The sequence below is a fragment of the Oncorhynchus keta genome, chromosome 3, assembly GCF_023373465.1.
Source record: "Oncorhynchus keta strain PuntledgeMale-10-30-2019 chromosome 3, Oket_V2, whole genome shotgun sequence".
NCBI lineage: Eukaryota > Metazoa > Chordata > Actinopteri > Salmoniformes > Salmonidae > Oncorhynchus > Oncorhynchus keta.
Window position 1 is genome coordinate 12,587,954 of NC_068423.1, and position 21,087 is coordinate 12,609,040.

At 48.8% G+C, this 21,087-nt stretch overlaps 1 protein-coding gene across 4 annotated transcripts in view; it reads left to right on the plus strand.

Moving 5' to 3' along the window:
• The window catches only part of LOC118366574 (PH and SEC7 domain-containing protein 1-like), an 82,390-nt gene that overhangs the window by 3,344 nt on the left and 57,959 nt on the right, over positions 1-21,087 (plus strand). For 3 of the 4 annotated variants that reach the window (XR_004821997.2, XM_035749190.2, XM_035749204.2), the window contains exons 2-4: positions 16,987-19,498; positions 19,881-19,998; positions 20,261-20,777. Coding sequence is in view for 3 of the 4 variants with exons in the window: in XM_035749190.2 (XP_035605083.1) it covers positions 17,207-19,498; positions 19,881-19,998; positions 20,261-20,777 (2,927 nt within the window). In the remaining variant the exon portion in view is untranslated. Of the gene's footprint in view, positions 1-1,403; positions 1,542-16,986; positions 19,499-19,880; positions 19,999-20,260; positions 20,778-21,087 lie in introns of all 4 variants that reach the window. The other variant, XM_035749198.2, reaches the window with a different exon arrangement.

Consider the following 21,087-nt stretch of genomic DNA (forward strand, 5'->3'; position numbering starts at 1 on the left):
TTCTATTATATAAGTCACAGTAATTACAGTACCAGTCAAAAGTTCGGACACACCTACTCATTCAAGGGTTTTTCTTTATTTTATACTATTTTCTACATTGTAGAATAATAGTGAAGACATCAACACTATGAAATAACACATATGGGATCATGTAGCAACCAAAAAAGTGTTAAACAAATCGAAATATATTTTAGATTTGAGATTCTTCAAAGTAGCAATCCTTTGCCTTGATGACAGCTTTGCACACTCGTGGCATTCTCTCAACCAGCTTCACCTGGAATGCTTTTCCAACAGCCATGCTGGTTAAGTGTGCCTTGAATTCTAAATATATCACTGACAGTGTCACCAGCAAAGCATCTCCACAACATCACACCTCCTCCTCCATGCTTCAGGGTGGGAACCACACATGCAATCATCCATTCACCTACTCTGAGTCTCACAAAGACACAGAAAGACACAGAAATCTTAAATTTGGACTCATCAGACCAAAGGACAGATTTCCACCGGTCTAATGTCCAAGTCTCTTCTTCTTATTGGTGTTCTTTAATAGTGGTTTCTTTTACAGCAATTTGACCATGAAGGCCTGCAATTTCTGAGGCTGGTAACTCTAATGTAACTCTAATGAGCTTATCCTCTGCAGCAGAGGTAACTTTGGGTCTGCCTTTCCTGTGACGGTCCTCATGAGAGCCAGTTTCATCATAGCGCTTGATGGTTTTTGCGACTGCACTTGAAGAAACGTTCAAAGTTCTTGAAATGTTTCTGATTGACTGACCTTCATGTGATTAAAGTAATGGACTGTTGTTTCTCTTTCCTTATTTGAGCTGTTCTTGTCATAATAAAATACTTGGTCTTTTACCAAATAGGGCTATGTTCTGTATACCCCCCCTACCTTGTCACAACACAACTGATTGGCTCAAACGCATTAAGAAGGAAGGAAATGTTATCACAACTTTTCCTTTAAGTCCAAGTCAACAGTAAATCAGTAACCACACGGCAGCTGGCTAGTGGTAATGATCTCGCTCCATTGTGACTCTTGGCACGGCAGACCGGTGTGTGTGTGTTTGTGACTGGAGAGCGCCCATATCCCGCCAGCCTGCATGCCAACTTGGCCAACTCTCAGTGAGCAGGGCTTTCAAGGGTGGCACTGCAGCATGTATACCACCGGTACTAAGGATAGACGAGGAGGAGGACAATATGTCCCTTAACTCTGTTCCATGGCATCTGGGTGCTAGTCGGGAAGTGTTGCTTACCTAATCCCTATGGCATTCTGTTACCGCAGGCTACTTCCTGTAAATCTCCACTTTGATCACTTTGTCTTCCTGCCACTTCTTCTCTCCCTCTCGTTTACACAGATTTTTCATCCTCTCTTCCTCTGTCTCTTTCTGTCTTTTTCTCCCTCACAGTCCTGCCTGGGACGACGTAGTAATGGATAGTAGGGGGTCAATGAAGTTGAGGCTCATCAGGTGTCGTCTTTCAGCTGATGGCCTGACAGCTACAAACATAACTGATAGTTGTGGTTCTTCAGCCAGTAGCTCTCTGAGGTGAGGTCATTGCTACCAGGAACAGGAGTGGCTGTCATGTTGAGGACACTGGTTAAGGAGATTATCTTCCTGTTGACACCACTTAGACAGTGGGACCTCATGGGGCCCACTGCTGTAAAACGACTGTAACAAATTGTCTAAAAGCCTCATTAAGGCGTCTACATTGCCTGTGAGTTGGTGCCAGCTCCACTGAATGAAGGTGCGAGGGGTCTTTCCACGAATAGAAGGCGTTTTATGTTCTTGAGACATTGTGTGGGGTGGTAGGTAGCCTAGTGGTTAGAGCGTTGGGCCAGTAACTGTTAAAGGTTGCTAGATTGAATCCCCCGAGCTGACAAGGTAAAAATCTGTCGTTCTGCCACCTGAACAAGGCAGTTAACCCACTGTTCCGAGGCCGTCATTGAAAATAAGAATTTGTTCTTAAATGACTTGCATAGTTAAATAAAGGTTTTAAAAAAATGTTTATTACATTTTATCATGAGATTAAACATGCAATTTAAAAATAGGATCACATACATCTACAGTCTAACTAAACTAACTAAACTAAAATTCCAATAGTAGTGTATTTTCATTCAAATAAATGTACTGTTTTCTCAGAAAATCCTAATTTTGGCATGTCTCATGTCTGTCCGACCCACTTGACCCCAACATTTCTCCACGTTTTGGCATGTCTCATGTTTGTCCGTCCCACTTGACCCCAACATTTCTCCACGTTTTGGCATGTCTCATGTTTGTCCGTCCCACTTGACCCCAACATTTCTCCACGTTTTGGCATGTCTCATGTTTGTCCGTCCCTCTTGACCCCAACATTTCTCCACGTTTTGGCATGTCTCATGTCTGTCCGACCCACTTGACCCCAACATTTCTCCACGTTTTGGCATGTCTCATGTCTGTCCGACCCACTTGACCCCAACATTTCTCCACGTTTTGGCATGTCTCATGTCTGTCCGACCCACTTGACCCCAACATTTCTCCACGTTTTGGCATGTCTCATGTCTGTCCGACCCACTTGACCCCAACATTTCTCCAAGTTTTGCATGTCTCATGTTTGTCCGTCCCACTTGACCCCAACATTTCTCCACGTTTTGGCATGTCTCATGTCTGTCCGACCCACTTGACCCAACATTTCTCCACGTTTTGGCATGTCTCATGTCTGTCCGACCCACTTGACCCCAACATTTCTCCACGTTTTGGCATGTCTCATGTCTGTCCGACCCACTTGACCCCAACATTTCTCCACGTTTTGCATGTCTCATGTTTGTCCGACCCACTTGACCCCAACATTTCTCCACGTTTTGCATGTCTCATGTTTGTCCGACCCACTTGACCCCAACATTTCTCCACGTTTTGGCATGTCTCATGTTTGTCCGACCCACTTGACCCCAACATTTCTCCACGTTTTGGCATGTCTCATGTTTGTCCGTCTCCACTTGACCCCAACATTTCTCCACGTTTTGGCATGTCTCATGTCTGTCCGACCCACTTGACCCCAACATTTCTCCACATTTTTGCATGTCTCATGTTTGTCCGTCCCACTTGACCCCAACATTTCTCCACGTTTTGGCATGTCTCATTTCTGTCCGACCCACTTGACCCCAACATTTCTCCACGTTTTGCATGTCTCATGTCTGTCCGACCCACTTGACCCCAACATTTCTCCACGTTTTGGCATGTCTCATTTCTGTCCGACCCACTTGACCCCAACATTTCTCCACGTTTTGGCATGTCTCATGTCTGTCCGACCCACTTGACCCCAACATTTCTCCACGTTTTTGCATGTCTCATGTTTGTCCGTCCCACTTGACCCCAACATTTCTCCACGTTTTGGCATGTCTCATGTCTGTCCGACCCACTTGACCCCAACATTTCTCCACGTTTTGGCATGTCTCATGTCTGTGACCCAATTGACCCCAACATTTCTCCACGTTTTGGCATGTCTCATGTCTGTCCGACCCACTTGACCCCAACATTTCTCCACGTTTTGGCATGTCTCATGTTTGTCCGTCCCACTTGACCCCAACATTTCTCCACGTTTTGGCATGTCTCATGTCTGTCCGACCCACTTGACCCCAACATTTCTCCACGTTTTGGCATGTCTCATTTCTGTCCGACCCACTTCACCCCAACATTTCTCCACGTTTTGGCATGTCTAATGTCTGTCCGACCCACTTGACCCCAACATTTCTCCACGTTTTTGCATGTCTCATGTTTGTCCGTCCCACTTGACCCCAACATTTCTCCACGTTTTGGCATGTCTCATTCATGTCTGTCCGACCCACTTGACCCCAACATTTCTCCACGTTTTGGCATGTCTCATGTCTGTCCGACCCACTTGACCCCAACATTTCTCCACGTTTTGGCATGTCTCATGTCTGTCCGACCCACTTGACCCCAACATTTCTCCACGTTTTGGCATCTCTCATGTCTGTCCGACCCACTTGACCCCAACATTTCTCCACGTTTTGGCTTGTCTCATGTTTGTCCGTCCCACTTGACCCCAACATTTCTCCACGTTTTGGCATGTCTCATGTCTGTCCAACCCACTTGACCCCAACATTTCTCCACGTTTTGGCATGTCTCATGTCTGTCCGACCCACTTGACCCCAACATTTCTCCACGTTTTGGCATGTCTCATGTCTGTCCGACCCACTTGACCCCAACATTTCTCCACGTTTTGGCATGTCTCATTTCTGTCCGACCCACTTGACCCCAACATTTCTCCACGTTTTGGCATGTCTCATGTCTGTCCGACCCACGTTTTTGACCCCAACATTTCTCCACGTTTTGGCATGTCTCATTTCTGTCCGACCCACTTGACCCCAACATTTCTCCACATTTTGGCATGTCTCATGTCTGTCCGACCCACTTGACCCCAACATTTCTCCACGTTTTTGCATGTCTCATGTTTGTCCGTCCCACTTGACCCCAACATTTCTCAGGTTTTGGCATGTCTCATGTCTGTCCGACCCACTTGACCCCAACATTTCTCCACGTTTTGGCATGTCTCATGTCTGTCCGACCCACTTGACCCCAACATTTCTCCACGTTTTGGCATGTCTCATGTCTGTCCGACCCACTTGACCCCAACATTTCTCCACGTTTTGGCATGTCTCATGTTTGTCCGTCCCACTTGACCCCAACATTTCTCCACGTTTTGGCATGTCTCATGTCTGTCCGACCCACTTGACCCCAACATTTCTCCACGTTTTGGCATGTCTCATGTCTGTCCGACCCACATGACCCCAACATTTCTCCACGTTTTGGCATGTCTCATGTCTGTCCGACCCACTTGACCCCAACATTTCTCCACGTTTTGGCATGTCTCATGTCTGTCCGACCCACTTGACCCCAACACACGTTTTCTCCACGACCCCAACATTTTTTGCATGTCTCATGTTTGTCCGTCCCACTTGACCCCAACATTTCTCCACGTTTTGGCATGTCTCATGTTTGTCCGTCCCACTTGACCCCAACATTTCTCCACGTTTTGGCATGTCTCATGTCTGTCCGTCCCACTTGACCCCAACATTTCTCCACGTTTTGGCATGTCTCATGTCTGTCCGTCCCACTTGACCCCAACATTTCTCCACGTTTTGGCATGTCTCATGTCTGTCCGTCCCACTTGACCCCAACATTTCTCCACGTTTTGGCATGTCTCATGTCTGTCCGTCCCACTTGACCCCAACATTTCTCCACGCATGTCTCATTTGGCATGTCTCATGTCTGTCCGTCCCACTTGACCCCAACATTTCTCCACGTTTTGGCATGTCTCATGTTTGTCCGTCCCACTTGACCCCAACATTTCTCCACGTTTTGGCATGTCTCATGTCTGTCCGACCCACTTGACCCCAACATTTCTCCACGTTTTGGCATGTCTCATGTTTGTCCGTCCCACTTGACCCCAACATTTCTCCACGTTTTGGCATGTCTCATGTTTGTCCGTCCCACTTGACCCCAACATTTCTCCAATTTTTTGGCATGTCTCATGTCTGTCCGACCCACTTGACCCCAACATTTCTCCACATTTTTGCATGTCTCATGTTTGTCCGTCCCACTTGACTCCAACATTTCTCCACGTTTTTGCATGTCTCATGTCTGTCCGTCCCACTTGACCCAACATTTCTCCACGTTTTGGCATGTCTCATGTCTGTCCGACCCACTTGACCCCAACATTTCTCCACGTTTTGGCATGTCTCATGTTTGTCCGTCCCACTTGACCCCAACATTTCTCCACGTTTTGGCATGTCTCATGTTTGTCCGTCCCACTTGACCCCAACATTTCTCCACGTTTTGGCATGTCTCATGTTTGTCCGTCCCACTTGACCCCAACATTTCTCCACGTTTTGGCATGTCTCATGTTTGTCCGTCCCACTTGACCCCAACATTTCTCCACGTTTTGGCATGTCTCATGTCTGTCCGACCCACTTGACCCCAACATTTCTCCACGTTTTGGCATGTCTCATGTTTGTCCGTCCCACTTGACTCCAACATTTCTCCACGTTTTGGCATGTCTCATTTCTGTCCGACCCACTTGACCCCAACATTTCTCCACGTTTTGGCATGTCTCATGTCTGTCCGACCACTTGACCCCAACATTTCTCCACGTTTTGCATGTCTCATGTCTGTCCGACCCACTTGACCCCAACATTTCTCCACGTTTTGGCATGTCTCATGTCTGTCCGACCCACTTGACCCCAACATTTCTCCACGTTTTGGCATGTCTCATGTCTGTCCGACCCACTTGACCCCAACATTTCTCCACGTTTTTGCATGTCTCATGTTTGTCCGTCCCACTTGACCCCAACATTTCTCCACGTTTTGGCATGTCTCATGTCTGTCCGACCCACTTGACCCCAACATTTCTCCACGTTTTGGCATGTCTCATGTCTGTCCGACCCAATTGACCCCAACATTTCTCCACGTTTTGGCATGTCTCATGTCTGTCCGACCCACTTGACCCCAACATTTCTCCACGTTTTGGCATGTCTCATGTCTGTCCGTCCCACTTGACCCCAACATTTCTCCACGTTTTGGCATGTCTCATGTCTGTCCGTCCCACTTGACCCCAACATTTCTCCACGTTTTGGCATGTCTCATGTCTGTCCGACCCACTTGACCCCAACATTTCTCCACGTTTTGGCATGTCTCATGTCTGTCCGACCCACTTGACCCCAACATTTCTCCACGTTTTGGCATGTCTCATGTTTGTCCGTCCCACTTGACTCCAACATTTCTCCACGTTTTGGCATGTCTCATGTCTGTCCGACCCACTTGACCCCAACATTTCTCCACGTTTTGGCATGTCTCATGTTTGTCCGTCCCACTTGACCCCAACATTTCTCCACGTTTTGGCATGTCTCATGTTTGTCCGTCCCACTTGACCCCAACATTTCTCCAATTTTTTGGCATGTCTCATGTCTGTCCGACCCACTTGACCCCAACATTTCTCCACATTTTTGCATGTCTCATGTTTGTCCGTCCCACTTGACTCCAACATTTCTCCACGTTTTTGCATGTCTCATGTCTGTCCGACCCACTTGACCCCAACATTTCTCCACGTTTTGGCATGTCTCATGTTTGTCCGTCCCACTTGACCCCAACATTTCTCCACGTTTTGGCATGTCTCATGTTTGTCCGTCCCACTTGACCCCAACATTTCTCCACGTTTTGGCATGTCTCATGTTTGTCCGTCCCACTTGACCCCAACATTTCTCCACGTTTTGGCATGTCTCATGTCTGTCCGACCCACTTGACCCCAACATTTCTCCACGTTTTTGCATGTCTCATGTTTGTCCGTCCCACTTGACCCCAACATTTCTCCACGTTTTGGCATGTCTCATGTCTGTCCGACCCACTTGACCCAACATTTCTCCACGTTTTGGCATGTCTCATGTCTGTCCGACCACTTGACCCCAACATTTCTCCACGTTTTGCATGTCTCATGTCTGTCCGACCCACTTGACCCCAACATTTCTCCACGTTTTGGCATGTCTCATGTCTGTCCGACCCACTTGACCCCAACATTTCTCCACGTTTTGGCATGTCTCATTTCTGTCCGACCCACTTGACCCCAACATTTCTCCACGTTTTGGCATGTCTCATGTCTGTCCGACCCACTTGACCCCAACATTTCTCCACGTTTTTGCATGTCTCATGTCTGTCCGTCCCACTTGACCCCAACATTTCTCCACGTTTTGGCATGTCTCATGTTGACCCCAACATTTCTCCACGTTTTGGCATGTCTCATGTCTGTCCGACCCACTTGACCCCAACATTTCTCCACGTTTTGGCATGTCTCATGTCTGTCCGACCCACTTGACCCCAACATTTCTCCACGTTTTGGCATGTCTCATGTCTGTCCGTCCCACTTGACCCCAACATTTCTCCACGTTTTGGCATGTCTCATGTCTGTCCGTCCCACTTGACCCCAACATTTTCCACGTTTTGGCATGTCTCATGTCTGTCCGACCCACTTGACCCCAACATTTCTCCACGTTTTGGCATGTCTCATGTCTGTCCGACCCACTTGACCCCAACATTTCTCCACGTTTTGGCATGTCTCATGTTTGTCCGTCCCACTTGACCCCAACATTTCTCCACGTTTTGGCATGTCTCATGTCTGTCCGACCCACTTGACCCCAACATTTCTCCACGTTTTGGCATGTCTCATGTTTGTCCGTCCCACTTGACCCCAACATTTCTCCACGTTTTGGCATGTCTCATGTTTGTCCGTCCCACTTGACCCCAACATTTTCCAATTTTTGGCATGTCTCATGTCTGTCCGACCCACTTGACCCCAACATTTCTCCACATTTTTGCATGTCTCATGTTTGTCCGTCCCACTTGACCCCAACATTTCTCCACGTTTTGCATGTCTCATGTCTGTATCCGACCCACTTGACCCCAACATTTCTCCACGTTTTGGCATGTCTCATGTTTGTCCGTCCCACTTGACCCCAACATTTCTCCACGTTTTGGCATGTCTCATGTTTGTCCGTGACCCCAACATTTCTCCACGTTTTGGCATGTCTCATGTTTGTCCGTCCCACTTGACCCCAACATTTCTCCACGTTTTGGCATGTCTCATGTTTGTCCGTCCCACTTGACCCCAACATTTCTCCACGTTTTGGCATGTCTCATGTCTGTCCGACCCACTTGACCCCAACATTTCATGTCTCATGTCTGTTTTGGCATGTCTCATGTCTGTCCGACCCACTTGACCCCGAACATTTCTCCACGTTTTGGCATGTCTCATGTCTGTCCGACCCACTTGACCCCAACATTTCTCCACGTTTTGCATGTCTCATGTTTGTCCGTCCCACTTGACCCCAACATTTCTCCACGTTTTGGCATGTCTCATTTCTGTCCGACCCACTTGACCCCAACATTTCTCCACGTTTTGGCATGTCTCATGTCTGTCCGACCCCAACCCACTTGACCCCAACATTTCTCCACGTTTTGCATGTCTCATGTCTGTCCGACCCACTTGACCCCAACATTTCTCCACGTTTTGGCATGTCTCATTTCTGTCCGACCCACTTGACCCCAACATTTCTCCACGTTTTGGCATGTCTCATGTCTGTCCGACCCACTTGACCCCAACATTTCTCCACGTTTTTGCATGTCTCATGTTTGTCCGTCCCACTTGACCCCAACATTTCTCACGTTTTGGCATGTCTCATGTCTGTCCGACCCACTTGACCCCAACATTTCTCCACGTTTTGGCATGTCTCATGTCTGTCCGACCCACTTGACCCCAACATTTCTCCACGTTTTGGCATGTCTCATGTCTGTCCGACCCACTTGACCCCAACATTTCTCCACGTTTTGGCATGTCTCATGTCTGTCCGACCCACTTGACCCCAACATTTCTCCACGTTTTGGCATGTCTCATGTTTGTCCGTCCCACTTGACCCCAACATTTCTCCACGTTTTGGCATGTCTCATGTCTGTCCGACCCACTTGACCCCAACATTTCTCCACGTTTTGGCATGTCTCATGTCTGTCTGACCCACTTGACCCCAACATTTCTCCACGTTTTGGCATGTCTCATGTCTGTCCGACCCACTTGACCCCAACATTTCTCCACGTTTTGGCATGTCTCATGTCTGTCCGACCCACTTGACCCCAACATTTCTCCACGTTTTGGCATGTCTCATGTCTGTCCGACCCACTTGACCCCAACATTTCTCCACGTTTTGGCATGTCTCATTTCTGTCCGACCCACTTGACCCCAACATTTCTCCACGTTTTGGCATGTCTCATGTCTGTCCGACCCACTTGACCCCAACATTTCTCCACGTTTTTGCATGTCTCATGTTTGTCCGTCCCACTTGACCCCAACATTTCTCCACGTTTTGGCATGTCTCATGTCTGTCCGACCCACTTGACCCCAACATTTCTCCACGTTTTGGCATGTTTCATGTCTGTCCGACCCACTTGACCCCAACATTTCTCCACGTTTTGGCATGTCTCATGTCTGTCCGACCCACTTGACCCCAACATTTCTCCACGTTTTGGCATGTCTCATGTCTGTCCGTCCCACTTGACCCCAACATTTCTCCACGTTTTGGCATGTCTCATGTCTGTCCGTCCCACTTGACCCCAACATTTCTCCACGTTTTGGCATGTCTCATGTCTGTCCGACCCACTTGACCCCAACATTTCTCCACGTTTTGGCATGTCTCATGTTTGTCCGTCCCACTTGACCCCAACATTTCTCCACGTTTTGGCATGTCTCATGTCTGTCTGACCCACTTGACCCCAACATTTCTCCACGTTTTGGCATGTCTCATGTCTGTCCGACCCACTTGACCCCAACATTTCTCCACGTTTTGGCATGTCTCATGTCTGTCCGTCCCACTTGACCCCAACATTTCTCCACGTTTTGGCATGTCTCATGTCTGTCCGACCCACTTGACCCCAACATTTCTCCACGTTTTGGCATGTCTCATGTCTGTCCGACCCACTTGACCCCAACATTTCTCCACGTTTTGGCATGTCTCATGTCTGTCCGACCCACTTGACCCCAACATTTCTCCACGTTTTGGCATGTCTCATGTCTGTCCGTCCCACTTGACCCCAACATTTCTCCACGTTTTGGCATGTCTCATGTCTGTCTGACCCACTTGACCCCAACATTTCTCCACGTTTTGGCATGTCTCATGTTTGTCCGTCCCACTTGACCCCAACATTTCTCCACGTTTTGGCATGTCTCATGTCTGTCCGACCCACTTGACCCCAACATTTCTCCACGTTTTGGCATGTCTCATGTCTGTCCGACCCACTTGACCCCAACATTTCTCCACGTTTTGGCATGTCTCATTTCTGTCCGACCCACTTGACCCCAACATTTCTCCACGTTTTGGCATGTCTCATGTCTGTCCGACCCACTTGACCCCAACATTTCTCCACGTTTTTGCATGTCTCATGTTTGTCCGTCCCACTTGACCCCAACATTTCTCCACGTTTTGGCATGTCTCATGTCTGTCCGACCCACTTGACCCCAACATTTCTCCACGTTTTGGCATGTCTCATGTCTGTCCGACCCACTTGACCCCAACATTTCTCCACGTTTTGGCATGTCTCATGTCTGTCCGACCCACTTGACCCCAACATTTCTCCACGTTTTGGCATGTCTCATGTCTGTCCGTCCCACTTGACCCCAACATTTCTCCACGTTTTGGCATGTCTCATGTCTGTCCGACCCACTTGACCCCAACATTTCTCCACGTTTTGGCATGTCTCATGTTTGTCCGTCCCACTTGACCCCAACATTTCTCCACGTTTTGGCATGTCTCATGTCTGTCTGACCCACTTGACCCCAACATTTCTCCACGTTTTGGCATGTCTCATGTTTGTCCGTCCCACTTGACCCCAACATTTCTCCACGTTTTGGCATGTCTCATGTCTGTCCGACCCACTTGACCCCAACATTTCTCCACGTTTTGGCATGTCTCATGTCTGTCCGACCCACTTGACCCCAACATTTCTCCACGTTTTGGCATGTCTCATGTCTGTCCGACCCACTTGACCCCAACATTTCTCCACGTTTTGGCATGTCTCATGTTTGTCCGTCCCACTTGACCCCAACATTTCTCCACGTTTTGGCATGTCTCATGTCTGTCTGACCCACTTGACCCCAACATTTCTCCACGTTTTGGCATGTCTCATGTCTGTCCGACCCACTTGACCCCAACATTTCTCCACGTTTTGGCATGTCTCATGTCTGTCCGACCCACTTGACCCCAACATTTCTCCACGTTTTGGCATGTCTCATTTCTGTCCGACCCACTTGACCCCAACATTTCTCCACGTTTTGGCATGTCTCATGTCTGTCCGACCCACTTGACCCCAACATTTCTCCACGTTTTGGCATGTCTCATTTCTGTCCGACCCACTTGACCCCAACATTTCTCCACGTTTTGGCATGTCTCATGTCTGTCCGACCCACTTGACCCCAACATTTCTCCACGTTTTGCATGTCTCATGTTTGTCCGTCCCACTTGACCCCAACATTTCTCCACGTTTTGGCATGTCTCATGTCTGTCCGACCCACTTGACCCCAACATTTCTCCACGTTTTGGCATGTTTCATGTCTGTCCGACCCACTTGACCCCAACATTTCTCCACGTTTTGGCATGTCTCATGTCTGTCCGACCCACTTGACCCCAACATTTCTCCACGTTTTGGCATGTCTCATGTCTGTCCGTCCCACTTGACCCCAACATTTCTCCACGTTTTGGCATGTCTCATGTCTGTCCGTCCCACTTGGCCCCAACATTTCTCCACGTTTTGGCATGTCTCATGTCTGTCCGACCCACTTGACCCCAACATTTCTCCACGTTTTGGCATGTCTCATGTTTGTCCGTCCCACTTGACCCCAACATTTCTCCACGTTTTGGCATGTCTCATGTCTGTCTGACCCACTTGACCCCAACATTTCTCCACGTTTTTGCATGTCTCATGTTTGTCCGTCCCACTTGACCCCAACATTTCTCCACGTTTTGGCATGTCTCATGTCTGTCCGACCCACTTGACCCCAACATTTCTCCACGTTTTGGCATGTCTCATGTCTGTCCGACCCACTTGACCCCAACATTTCTCCACGTTTTGGCATGTCTCATGTCTGTCCGACCCACTTGACCCCAACATTTCTCCACGTTTTGGCATGTCTCATGTCTGTCCGTCCCACTTGACCCCAACATTTCTCCACGTTTTGGCATGTCTCATGTCTGTCCGTCCCACTTGGCCCCAACATTTCTCCACGTTTTGGCATGTCTCATGTCTGTCCGACCCACTTGACCCCAACATTTCTCCACGTTTTGGCATGTCTCATGTTTGTCCGTCCCACTTGACCCCAACATTTCTCCACGTTTTGGCATGTCTCATGTCTGTCTGACCCACTTGACCCCAACATTTCTCCACGTTTTGGCATGTCTCATGTTTGTCCGTCCCACTTGACCCCAACATTTCTCCACGTTTTGGCATGTCTCATGTCTGTCCGACCCACTTGACCCCAACATTTCTCCACGTTTTGGCATGTCTCATGTCTGTCCGACCCACTTGACCCCAACATTTCTCCACGTTTTGGCATGTCTCATTTCTGTCCGACCCACTTGACCCCAACATTTCTCCACGTTTTGGCATGTCTCATGTCTGTCCGACCCACTTGACCCCAACATTTCTCCACGTTTTTGCATGTCTCATGTTTGTCCGTCCCACTTGACCCCAACATTTCTCCACGTTTTGGCATGTCTCATGTCTGTCCGTCCCACTTGACCCCAACATTTCTCCACGTTTTGGCATGTCTCATGTCTGTCCGACCCACTTGACCCCAACATTTCTCCACGTTTTGGCATGTCTCATGTTTGTCCGTCCCACTTGACTCCAACATTTCTCCACGTTTTGGCATGTCTCATGTTTGTCCGTCCCACTTGACCCCAACATTTCTCCACGTTTTGGCATGTCTCATGTCTGTCCGTCCCACTTGACCCCAACATTTCTCCACGTTTTGGCATGTCTCATGTCTGTCCGACCCACTTGACCCCAACATTTCTCCACGTTTTGGCATGTCTCATGTTTGTCCGTCCCACTTGACTCCAACATTTCTCCACGTTTTGGCATGTCTCATGTCTGTCCGACCCACTTGACCCCAACATTTCTCCACGTTTTGGCATGTCTCATGTTTGTCCGTCCCACTTGACCCCAACATTTCTCCACGTTTTGGCATGTCTCATGTTTGTCCGTCCCACTTGACCCCAACATTTCTCCAATTTTTTGGCATGTCTCATGTCTGTCCGACCCACTTGACCCCAACATTTCTCCACATTTTTGCATGTCTCATGTTTGTCCGTCCCACTTGACTCCAACATTTCTCCACGTTTTTGCATGTCTCATGTCTGTCCGACCCACTTGACCCCAACATTTCTCCACGTTTTGGCATGTCTCATGTTTGTCCGTCCCACTTGACCCCAACATTTCTCCACGTTTTGGCATGTCTCATGTTTGTCCGTCCCACTTGACCCCAACATTTCTCCACGTTTTGGCATGTCTCATGTTTGTCCGTCCCACTTGACCCCAACATTTCTCCACGTTTTGCCATGTCTCATGTTTGTCCGTCCCACTTGACCCCAACATTTCTCCACGTTTTGGCATGTCTCATGTCTGTCCGACCCACTTGACCCCAACATTTCTCCACGTTTTGGCATGTCTCATATCTGTCCGACCCACTTGACCCCAACATTTCTCCACGTTTTGGCATGCCTCATGTCTGTCCGACCCACTTGACCCCAACATTTCTCCACGTTTTGGCATGTCTCATATCTGTCCGACCCACTTGACCCCAACATTTCTCCACGTTTTGGCATGCCTCATGTCTGTCCGACCCACTTGACCCCAACATTTCTCCACGTTTTTGCATGTCTCATGTTTGTCCGTCCCACTTGACCCCAACATTTCTCCACGTTTTGGCATGTCTCATGTTTGTCCGTCCCACTTGACCCCAACATTTCTCCACGTTTTGGCATGTCTCATGTCTGTCCGTCCCTCTTGACCCCAACATTTCTCCACGTTTTGGCATGTCTCATGTCTGTCCGACCCACTTGACCCCAACATTTTTCCACGTTTTGGCATGTCTCATGTCTGTCCGACCCACTTGACCCCAACATTTCTCCACGTTTTGGCATGTCTTATGTCTGTCCGTCCCACTTGACCCCAACATTTCTCCACGTTTTGGCATGTCTCATGTCTGTCCGATCCCACTTGACCCCAACATTTCTCCATGTTTTGGCATGTCTCATGTTTGTCCGTCCCACTTGACTCCAACATTTCTTCACGTTTTGGCATGTCTCATGTCCGTCCGACCCACTTGACCCCAACATTTCTCCACGTTTTGGCATGTCTCATGTCCGTCCGACCCACTTGACCCCAACATTTCTCCACGTTTTGGCATGTCTCATGTCTGTCCGAACCACTTGACCCCAACATTTCTCCACGTTTTGGCATGTCTCATGTCTGTCCGACCCACTTGACCCCAACATTTCTCCACGTTTTGGCATGTCTCATGTCTGTCCGACCCACTTGACCCCAACATTTCTCCACGTTTTCACCATCATTGTAAAGCCCTAGTTATTTTGTCACTTTGACAAAGTCATTTCTGACGATGATTGTTTATTTCATGCGATGAGGGATTCATTTACATTTGTACCCAAGGTTTAAGGTCAACCCTGTTACGTGAACTGAACTCTCATTTTAATATGGTGTAACTATAATTTTTTTTTCCAAAAGAAATATTGAACGTCTAATAGGCTTGTCAAATCATATTGTAAAAGCAGGTCAGCTGGTTCTATTCTTTTTGGTCATTTCCTGGTGTTTTGTGGTTGAAAACTGAGTGAGTCGAGCATAACGCGTCAACGCTGTTACCCATAGATAGATAGGCTAGAAATGTTTTGACAAGTTCAAATGTTTCGCCAAGCTTGTATTTCATTGTCCCTCCTTGTTGCGCACAACAAGCTTCCATTCCTCCTGTCACAAGGGGAGTTATGGCTGATTGAAGCTGAAATTGTCAACCCTGTTATGGTCAACCCTGTCACTTTTTAATTGTCAGTTTAATGTCATATTTCTTCATTTAACCTCTTGAGTTAGGAAAACGTGTTTGTTATGAAGTTGAACATGTGCTCTTTATGACATAATGTTAAAAGTATAAATATTTTTTTTAATGCCAAAATTACATTACCCAAAAGGCACTCTAAGCATGGAATGAAATTGATGTGGAGGTATTTTGTCAGAGACAAAGTCATTAAGCAGGCATAGATAGTCTTTGTAAAATGCTGTGTGTTCATTTACATTTGTGTGTGTGTTTGTGTGTGTGTGTGTTGTGTGTGTGTGTCTGTGTTTGTGTGTGTGTCTGTGTTTTTTTCTGTGTCTGTGTCTGTGTGTTGTGTGTGTGTGTGTGTGTGTGTGTGTGTGTGTGTGTGTTTGGTGTTTGTGTGTGTGTTTGTGCGTGCGTGAAAACTGTGTGATTCCAAGGCTTAAACACATTCTCTTTGTTCTGTTAAGTCCTATTTGAGCCCCACCGATGCACACGCTTTCCCCTACTGTTACCGTAAGGCAAGTCTTTGCTCCAATCTGTCCCCCTCTTCCACTTGAGTTCCTCCTTCTTTCTATGCAGCTTCTCATAGCAACACGGGGAAACACTTTTGATGGTTGGACAGCAGGTATTTCTTAACTGAAAGCCTTTTGTTCAGCAAATAGTTAAATATGGCTAGTCTTGGTTTAAAAACATTTTGTGTGTGTGTGTGTGTGTGTGTGATCAAACTTTTGTGATGAAAGAGGGACAGCTTGGTGTGTGACATGCTGACGTACACTGACAGATCTTGTGAGGGAATTCTAGACGTTTGACAGATATGAGCTGTGTGAGATTGAAGAGGGTGATGACAGGTTTGAATATGCCGCGTATTTGACTGAAGATATGCCTGGGTAGCAATGACAAAAGTCCTCAGTCTCCTTCCCACTACATCGTTGTCTAATGGATTCCTCTTCAGAAAGCCAAGTCTTCATTTCCTACAGCTGAAAGCTTCCTAAACTGAGACTCCTTGAAGTGTCTTGTCAGAATAGATACTGTGATGGTCATTCTAACAGCCAATCAGGATAAAATGTCATTCTCAATCACTAGGGCACCTAACACACTGTGTTAAACCGATAGAGAGACAGAAGGTTGGCATTTAGTCACCAGGGAAAGCAGCTTTCCTTTGTTGTTGATTAAGACAATTATCTCAAAGCTGTAAAGTCTAGATTGGATGATTGGATGTGATTGTGTGTAGTACACCTCTATGTCTGTTGAAGTGTACAGCATTCTATAAGGATTATGGATTACCTTTCTAGGTTATCTGAGGAAAAGCTGTTTGCCTTCTCACTACAGCTTCTCTCTCCCCCCCCCCCCTCACAGGTATGGTGACTAGAGATCTGCTGGAGGCGTCCTAAGGGCCTGTTTGTCCTCTGTTTGCCCATAATGTCCTTAGTCTTACTGAGTAGGAAGGAACATGTCCTAAAAATACAGTGACAGCCCCATCAACAGATAAACAAACAAAATCCTAGTAAAAGGAGAGGAGGCCAGTCTCTGTCTTCTGTATCACTCGCTCTCTCTTCCTGGCCTCGAGTGTGAGGTCATGTCCCAGTCTGGAAAAGTCCTTCATCTGTACGTGGAGGTAAGGTCAGCCCCGGAGCAGGATGGGAATGGGGGCTTGGGGGGAGGAGTGGAGGGTCCTGGGACTGGGAGTAACTCAGCCTCAGCACAGGATGGGCCAGCTGGGCTTTTGTCCAAGCTAACCTGCCAGACAAAATGTCAGACTCCTACCAAAGTACAAACGCACCGCCTAGCCCATAACTTCACTCACACTCAGTCTCCCTCCAGACACACAGTGAGCTTCCAGCTCCACCAAGGCAATGGCAACCAGTCACCTAGCATCTCCAAGCGGCAGAGTTTACCAGCAGCACTGACCCACTCCCCAGCCTTTTCCAGAAATGGGAGGACCACCACCCCCCACAAACCCTCCTCCATAGGGCAGGGGGTGGGGGGTGATGCCAAACGCTCGGTGGTCACCTTCAGCTACATTGAGAAGGCTAACGTCAAGAGAGTGGAGAGCCCACAGAACTCTGCCTGTCAGAGGAGGTCTAAGGAGGAGAGGTCATCCCCACCTTCCTACCCCCGGAAGAGACTCAGCGACCCCATCTGGCTGGGTAGTCCTGGCTCCTCCTGCAGCTCCAGTCCCAAACTAGCGTTTCGTCCCCCAGGGTGTATCCAGCAACAACAGCAACCGTCAGTCTCCCCCAGCCACTGCCACCCCGTCTTGGATCCCGTCGGCAGGGCAGCCACCCAGCTTGCCCTGGAAGAGTTTGGGTTTGGTTCCCCCCTGCACAGGAGTAAGATTCTTCATGGGCTCGAGCAGAGTCCCAGGGGCTCCCGCCACAACCAGCAGGCCGGTTGCCTGTCATGGGCAGGCGGCTCTCCTGTCCTACGCCACAGCGCCTGCAATAATCACGCCATGGACACAGATAGAAACCGGGCCATTTGCGGGCCATTACCAAGGAGCCCAGCTTCCGACCAGCTTTCGTCTCATGCTAGCCATGCCGCTCTGGGTATGTCTCCTAACTCGAGACCCAGGTTGTGTATGGGGCCCAAGGCCCAGAGCCCACACCAATGGGAAGGTCAAGACAAAGCTATCACAGGGAGTCCAGCCACCCAGAGACAAGTACACAAGCCCTGTAACAGCAGTTCCTCCCCTCAAGGGACCATTCTCCAACTTAGCAATAAACTAGGGGTGGGAACTGTACTGAACCAGCTAAGTGGTAGCAAACCCTCCTCACCATCCAACAGCCCTGAAGTGGCCCGGAGGCTAGCTGAGGAGGCTACTAAAGTGTCCTCTATTTTAGCAGAGGTAAGGAGGAACTCATTGACATTGCACAGCACTTTAGACGAAGTAGAGAGCCCCAACTGTGGATGTATGTCCAGAGAAGCCAACAGTTCTGTCCCAAAAGCACAACTGCAACATTTGCAGCATCAGAAAGTTAAGATGAACATCCCTTTACACGGCCTACACACACCAGCATCCAACGACACTGACTCTCAACAGGCTGGAAACTCTTTACCATCGTCACGCACACAGGACACAAACACTCCAACACTAACCAATCATAGGACACAGCACGGAGGAGGGTGGGCTCTGGGTCAGAGCTCCATCCTATCAGACACAGTAGTGGGTGGAGGAGTGTCCCCAGCCCTGCCTTCACGCTTCCTCCATCCATTTCTTCCCCCAGCCGAGACCAGCTCCCCTCTGAGGGACCCCAGGCTGCTGAGAGCCCAGCTCAGAGTCACCGACAGCCCCACGCTGCACCGCTGTCAGCCCCCTCAATACACTGGAGATTTCTGGTCCTTCGAGCCGGACAGGACAGCTGACTTGTCCTGCTTCGACAGGGGGGACAGTGCCGAGCTGGCCCGTAGGCTCTACATACGCCAGAGTGTGGAAGAAGCCCCTGTCAGCTGGACTTCCAGGCAGCCCTGGAGCCACCTGGTAGGGGAGGAGAGCAGCAGCTCCAGTTCCAGCCCCAGACATGGACCTGGACCCGGTCAGCAGCCCTTGAGCACGGCCCAGCAGAAGAGGGCTGAGCAGAGGAGGAGGGAGGTTCTGCTGCTGGGCCCTGTGGTGCTGGACTCCCCAGAGGAGGACGAGGGCCTGGATGGGGATGGGGAAGGGGAGGAGGTTTCGGGACAAGGGCAGCAGCCAAGCCTGCTGAGGGTGGAGGAGCCTCAAGGGGGGGAGCGAATTGGGATAGCGGGGTCCTCGTCGCGCAGCTCCAGCGGGGTGACGGGCAGCCTAGGTGAAAGGGAATGTGTGTCCCCAGAGTCCAGTCAGTCCAGCCACCAGAGCAACGAGACAGGGGCTGCCACTTCAGGGATACAGGTGAGACATTTCTCTTCTTACACTGCCCTACATATTTATTTGCACAGTGAAGTTAAAACTTTTAATTTGTCTCTATTCTCCAGTATTTTGGATTTGTCATTTTGGATGACTACTTTAAAACACATATAAGTGAATTTGTCAAAATGTCTTAATGGTAAAGCAGATATGTATGAAAATACCCTCAAATGAAAGGTGACATTATGTACTGTTGCCTCATATGGAGTATTGAGCCTAAATTCAAAGTTTTAGCTTCACTATCAAAATAAATACGTAGGGGAGTGTATATGCATTAAAATAATAATTTAAAGATATTAATGTTAACCAAATGTATCTTGTATTTTGTTAAATTTGCCATGTGTACATGTCTGCGTGTGTGTTCCAGACGGACAGTGGCACTGCAGTCCCAGGCCCCTCCCTCCACTCCCAGAGGATAGCTCGTGCCAAGTGGGAGTTCCTATTTGGGACACCCGCTGAGGAGGCTGCCAGCAGGGGGGAGAAAAGTGAGAGCATATTTACCACCCATACCTATTACCCATAGAGCTATATATAGTATTTATCTCTGAGCCTATTACCCTTTAACTGTTCCCACTGGATATACACTATACTGTAGATTTAAACACGTATCATAGCACGTGTTCAAAACACGCACATAGGTCGGTGTTCAGCAACCAATAACAACAACATTAACATTAGCATGGTAGCGCAGGGGTTTTCGGTAATTTTTTGGTGATATCAACTGCTTCCTTTGTTCCATCGTGGCAGGTACCATCGAACCCTCCACAGGTCCTCCCAGTGGCCAGTCCAGTGAATCCCCCACTTCCCCCACCTCCCTCCCCCTCATCTCAGCCAATCACAAGGTGCAGCACGTGGAGGTAGAGCTGGTGACTCCTCCCCCAGCGGCGGTGGGGGAGTCGCCAAAGACGTGCATCATCCGGGGGACCCTCAAGTACTCGGAGACGGACCTGGATGCCGTGCCCCTGCGCTGCTACCGCGAGACCGACATCGATGAGGTGCTATTGGCTGAGCAGGAGGACACCGACTCAGCGTTTGGGAGTAACCGCAGCGTGAAAAGCACATCGGGTACAGGCAGCAGCCCCCTGGGTGTCTGTCCCTATGAGAGAACGAGTGGGGAGGAGGAGGAGCTGGAAGGAGAGGAGGAAGAGGAGGAAGAGGATGACGATGACGATGAGGAGGAGGTGGTGAGCTGGGTCTCAGTGAGGATGCAGGGGGACATTAAGAGGCAGCAGCAGCAGCAGGTGATCAGTCAGCTGCTGAAGAGGTGAGATGGACACGCGCATCGACACGTGGAAACACACACATGCTCAAAATCATACACAAACACACAAACACACACACAAATATGCTGACATATACAAATTCATACACACACACACATACACACACACTCATGTAACGCAGATATACAGAAAGACACATTTCAAGTTTGACAGGATTTTGACCAATTGATGCATCCTCACATGTTCATCACAGACCGCAATGAGTGCTATCTATTTCTAGCTTCTGTCCTTGTGAATGGAACAAAGGTGCTAATGTTTTTAGTTGGTTTCATCATTTCTTTTCTCCCACAA